Here is a 6092-nt window from a genome sequence, read left to right on the forward strand (position 1 = left end):
AATTTCGGGGCCGAAAAATTCCGAACAATAAAATACCCGACACTGTACAATTCCAGAATTGGAAATTTCCCGAATAATGAAATTTCGGGGCGACTGAAAAATTTTGTAAAATAAAAATACCAAAACTCTACAATTTCTAAATTGAAAAATTCTCGAATAAAATTTTAATAAAATTCCCGAACATTTATAACATTGCCAAAATGGAAAATTTCCTAATCGTATAATTACCGAATTGGGAAATTCTTGAAGAATAAAATTTCCGAATAATGAAATTACCGCGTATTCAAATTTCCGAATGGAAAAGTTCTGGAATAATAAAATATCCGAATAATCAAATTTCGGGACTGAAAAATCCCGAAAAAGAAAAGAAAATACCGGAATATTTATAACATTGCTAAAATGGAAAATTCCAAAATAATAAAATTCTTAAGCAGTTATAACATTACCGAATTGGAAAATTCCAGAATTGGAAATTTCCCAAATAATAAGATTTCGGGAAAACTAAAAAATCCTGTAAAATAACATTCCCGAAACTCTAAAATTTCTAAATTGAAAAATTCTCGAATAAAATGTTAATAAAATTCCCGAACATTTATAACATTGCCAAAATGGAAAATTTCCTAATCCTAGAATTCCTGAATTGGGAAATTCTTGAATAACAAAATTTCCGAATAATGAAATTACCGAGTAATCAAATTTCCGAATTGAAAAGTTCTCGAATAATAAAATTTCGGGACTGAAAACTCCCGAAAAATAAAATACCCGACAGTGTACAATTCCAAAATTGGAAATTTCCCGACTTATAACATTTCGGAACAACTGAAAAATTCTGTAAGACAACATTCCCGAAACTCTAAAATTTCTAAATCGTAAAATTCTCGAATCAAATTTAAATAAAATTCCCGAACAGTTATAAAATTCCTAAAATGGAAAATTCCCGAATAATAAAATTCCTAAACAGTTATAACATTGCCGAATTGGAAAATTCCAGAATTAAAAAAATCCCGAATAGTAAAATTTCGAGACTACTGAAAAATATTGTGAAACAACATTCCCGAAACTCTACAATTTCTAAATTGAAAAATTCTCGAATAAAATTTTAATAAAATTCCGGAATATTTATAACATTGCCAAAATAAAAAAATTTCCGAATAATAAAATTCCCGAATTCGGAAATTCTCGAATAATAACATTTCCGAATAATGACATTACCGAGTAACAAAGTTTCCAAACTGAAAAATTCTCGAATAATGAAATTTCCTAATAATAAAATTTCGGGACTGAAAAATCCCGAAAAATAAAATACCCGAAACTCGAAACTTTCTAGATTGAAATATTCTCGAATACAATTTTAATAAAATTGCGGAATGTTTATAAGATTGCTAAAATGAAAAATTCCCTAAAAAGAAAATTCCTAAACACTTACAACATTGCCGAATTGTAAAATTCAAGAATTGGAAAGTTCCCGAATAATAAAATTTCGGGACGACTGAAAAATCCTGTAAAGTAACATTCCCGAAACTCTAAAATTTCTAAATTGGAAAATTCTCGAAAAAAATGTTAATAAGATTCCCGAACATTTATAACATTGCCAAAGTGGAAAATTTCCGAATAATAAAATTTCGGGACTGAAAAATCCCGGAAAATAAAATACCCAACAGTGTAAAATTCCAGAATTGGAAATTTCCCGAATTATAACAATTATGGAAAAACTGAAAAATTCTGTAAGATAACATTCCCGAAACTCTAAAATTTCTAAATTGAAAAATTCTCGAATAAAAGTCCCATACACTTATAAAATTTTCAAAATGGAAAATTCTCGAATAATAAAATTCCTAAACAGTTATAACGTTGCCGAATTGGAAAATTCCCAAATAATAAAATTTAATAAAAATGCAATGATAAACAATTATAAACAAAAAAATTATTTTTAATGTTTAAAGTTTCTAAACTAGGTAATTTTCTGTAGGGAATTTTACTATTCGCGAATTTTCATATTGGGTAATATTTCAAAGTGTTCGGGAACTTTGCTATTCTGTAATTTTTAAATTCGAGAATTTTCAGTCGTCTTGGAATTTCGGCCAATTTTATGGGATTTCGGGACTACCGCAAATCCCGAAAAATAAAATTCCCGAACAGTTTCCGAATAATAAATAAATTCCAGGCAGAAACTTGCCAAATTATAAAATTTCCAACCTATAAATATCACAGATTATAAGATTTCCGAAGTTAAACAATTAATTTTTTTATATAAATATTATTTATTTATTAAAAATAAATAAATAAAATATTTTTGTTAAAAACGAATTATTTTCAATGTTTAAGGTTTCTAAAACTATTGTTTGAATTTAAAATAATAGTATATGAAAAAAATTGTATCCAGAAATATATTTTTTCCAATTATTGTCATTTTAAATTCAATGAATAACTTAAAAAATGTTAAACATTAAAAAGAATATGTTTGTTTTAAAAATAAACACTTGATTTTTGTATTTTTAATAAATAAACAATATAGATAAAAATGTTAGTTTATTATTCGGGAATTTTCCAGTTCGAGAATTATATTATTTGGGAATTTTACTTTTAATAAATTTCCTTAACAGTTTAGAATTTTTAATGTTACTAAAATTATTATTATTTGAATCTGAAATCATGATAAGTGAAATACAATTTTCTTCCAGAAAGATATTTTTTCAATTATTTTTATTTTAAATTCAAACAATAATTTTAGAAACTTTAAACATTAAGAATATGTTTTTGATAAAAATATTTGATTTTTGTTTTTTTAATAAATAAATATTTGGCAATTTTGTGTCGGTAATTTTATTATTTGGGAATTATTAAATTCGGTGATATTATACCATAAACTGGTCATGAATTTAATTACTCTAAGATTTTCCAATTCAGCCATTTTTCTATCTGTTTCAGGTTGGAAATTTTTCATATTCAGTAGTTTTATAAACTGTCGGGAATTTCATTTTTAGTAAATTTTCCAATTCGGTAATATTTTGAATTAAATTAAAAAGATTTTATTGGTTTTCAAGAGATTTAAAAATATGTTTGCAAATTTCAAGGAATTTCGAAATATTTCGAGGGAGTTTAGAGGATTTTAAAGATTTCCAAATATTTTAAAATATTAAAAATAGTTTTAAAAGTTTTAATCATTTTCAAGCTATTAAAAATATTTCCACGGATTCAAAAATAATTTTATACATAAAAAGATTTTTTTTTTAAACGTATAAAAATAGTTTAAATAGTTAAAAATAGTTTTAAAAGTTTTAATTATTTTCAAGCTATTAAAAATATTTCCACAGATTCAAAAATAATTTTATACATAAAAAGATTTTTTTTTAAACGTGAACGTACATTTTGTAAGATTTTGAACAAAAAGTTTAGGAGCACTTTACAAATTTAGAAAGGTTTCAAGAGAATAAATGGTTATCTTCGGATTATTGAGAAAATCTCAAATAAATTTTTATTTTGAAAAATGAATTTAGAGAAAAAATTGAAAAGCATTTCAAGACATTTTAAAAGATCTCCTAAAATTTCGAAAAATAATTGAGAAGATTTTTAAGTAAAAATATGCTATTTTTCAGGGTAACAAAATTTTAGAAAAAATTCGAGTAAGTTTCAGAGATATTTAGAACTTTGGAAAAGATTAAAAAATAATTTTAAACTTGAAAAAATTTTTTAAAAAATTGTACACGTACATTTTTTCAAAAAAATTTAAACGTACATTTTAGAAGATTATAAAAATCAAATTTAAAAGCTTTTTAAAAACTTGGAAAGGTTTTAAAAAAACAAACAAAGTATTTGAAGATTCCCGGAAAAAATTTCATAATTTTTTATTTTGAAAAATTAATTTTAAGGGACTATTTAAAAAGATTGAGTCAATTTAAAAAATACCGTTTATTGAAAAATGTTAGAAAATTGATAAATTCTTGTTAAAAGGTCGTCTGTGGCGTGTAGTTTTTTTTTATTTAAGTGTAAAAATAATTTTAAATACAAAATAAAAATTTAGAATAGGTAACTTATTTATGTTTTAAATTTATTAGTTTTTAAGATTATATAAGTAAAATTTTCCTAAAATCCTTGAGAAAATCTGAACCGATTTTTGTCGATTCCAGATGTCTCAAAAAAGTACATAGAACATTCTGAGGAGTGTTTTTCATTTTACAGAATTTCACAAAATTTTTTAAAGGAATTTCAAAATTTTTAAAATGATTTAAAACCTTTTAATTTATTTTCTTAACATTTTCGAAATCTTTTGAAATGTTTTTAAATCTTTTTAAATAATCTCTTAAAATTAATTTTTCAACAGAAAATCATTTTTAATTTACACAGGAATCTTACATTTTTTATTATCTTTGGACCTTTCCAAATCCTTAAACTGCTTCAAAATTTTGTTTCGAAATTTTTAAAAAATCTAAATTTGAAATTAAATTTTTTAATTGAAATTAAAAAAAAAATAAATTGTAAATTTAAAAAAATATTAATTTTCTTAAAACCTTTTAAATTTGGCAAAAAGTTTCTCAAAATTTTTGCCCCAAATGTTAATAAATCTACGTTTTGATTTTTTTGTCATCTTTTTAAGTAACAAAAATTATTCTCAAATCTTATCAAAATTTCTAAATATCTCTGAAACTTATTCGAATTTTAAAAAAAAATTTGGTTTAAAAATCTTCATTTAAAAAAATAAAAAATTAGTTGAATTTTTCTCAGGAATCTTAAGAACATTTTTTATTCGCTTGAAGCCTTTCAAAATTCGTCAAAAGCTTCTTTTTTGAGATTTTGAATAAATTAAATATTAAAAGATAAATAATATATAAAATTCTCTATATGTTAGTTATTAGATGAATGTTTTTTTAAATGAATGTAAAAAAAGTTTACATACAATGGATCGATTTGTTAATTTTTTGAAAAAATTATTTTTTAATTGTAGGACCTGTATTCCCGTAATTTTTTACAATAGTAGCAATTTTTGTCAGTAAAGTAATATTTCCTAAAAGTTTCATCATTTAAAAAAAAATTGTTAACAATAAATTTTACTTTTTAATCTTAATTTCATGACAAAATCTCAAATTTAAAGGGGTTAATACCCCGCTTAAAAATTTATTTCATAACAAGACAAATTCAAGTCAGCAAATATTGCAAAAGGTTGTAAAAGCACAAAATGAAAAAACTAAAACCTTAATTTTTTTTAAATACTGCATAAAAATATACAATTCTCAAAACTGTAGTATACTTAAAATAATGTTCAAATACTTAATTTGGTAGGAAAAAAATATTCAAAAAAAGTTATAAGACCCGTCTGGTTTGGAACCTTGATTTTTAATTCTATAAAAAAGAAAATTTGATAAATTTTTTATTTTTCTATATATAGATTATAAAGTAATGAAAATAAAATAAATGATTTTCGTAAATAGAAAGTATTTTATTAAAAAACATGTTTATAATACAGTATGTACAGTCGGCACTAACGAAAATAAGAATTGTATTTATCAATTCTTAAAGACTCGTGCAATAATTTTTTTAACTTTGCATGATTTTCATTAGATATACATTTTAAAGCATTATTTATAATACTATAACAAATTTAGTAACCTACAGGTTTAAAAAGTTTAAAAACTTTAAAAATTGATGGCCTGCTTAAAAAATTACCACAATATGAAATCAATTAATTAAAATTTAATTGAAATTAATTAAAATTAATGCAATTGTTCATTATAAAGCATAAATACTATTAAATTTTTTTATTTTTTAATTATCCACATTTGTAATACCCGTGGAAAATTCAAAAAGAGAACAAATATGAAAAAACAACAAAAATGTCTGAAAAGTGATTAGAAAGACAGTTTTAAAAAAATTTCTCTAACCGTCTGTAGAATCGGAAATTTCCTCTTTCATTTCTGATTCTTTGCATATAAAATCAGAAGTTTCGTTTGAATATCCAGTTACACTGCAAAAACAAATAAAAATAAAAATTTTTTATTTTAAGGGCATGTGACACAGCTAAATACCTATATTACCGACCTCACTTTTTCAGTTCACTGAATGTTTTTTTAAACCTAAGAACTTTTTTTATAAATAAA

The 6092-nt window shown here is 22.8% G+C and overlaps 1 protein-coding gene across 1 annotated transcript in view; it reads right to left on the bottom strand.

Moving 5' to 3' along the window:
* Positions 1 to 5789: 5789 nt before the first annotated feature.
* The window catches only part of LOC117179821 (jerky protein homolog-like), a 27259-nt gene continuing 26956 nt past the window's right edge, over positions 5790 to 6092 (bottom strand). The window contains exon 4 of the mRNA XM_033371958.1: positions 5790 to 5959. Coding sequence (XP_033227849.1) covers positions 5872 to 5959 — 88 coding nt within the window. The 3' untranslated portion in view covers positions 5790 to 5871. The remainder of the gene's footprint in view (positions 5960 to 6092) is intronic.

This window comes from Belonocnema kinseyi, chromosome 9 (assembly GCF_010883055.1).
Source record: "Belonocnema kinseyi isolate 2016_QV_RU_SX_M_011 chromosome 9, B_treatae_v1, whole genome shotgun sequence".
NCBI lineage: Eukaryota > Metazoa > Arthropoda > Insecta > Hymenoptera > Cynipidae > Belonocnema > Belonocnema kinseyi.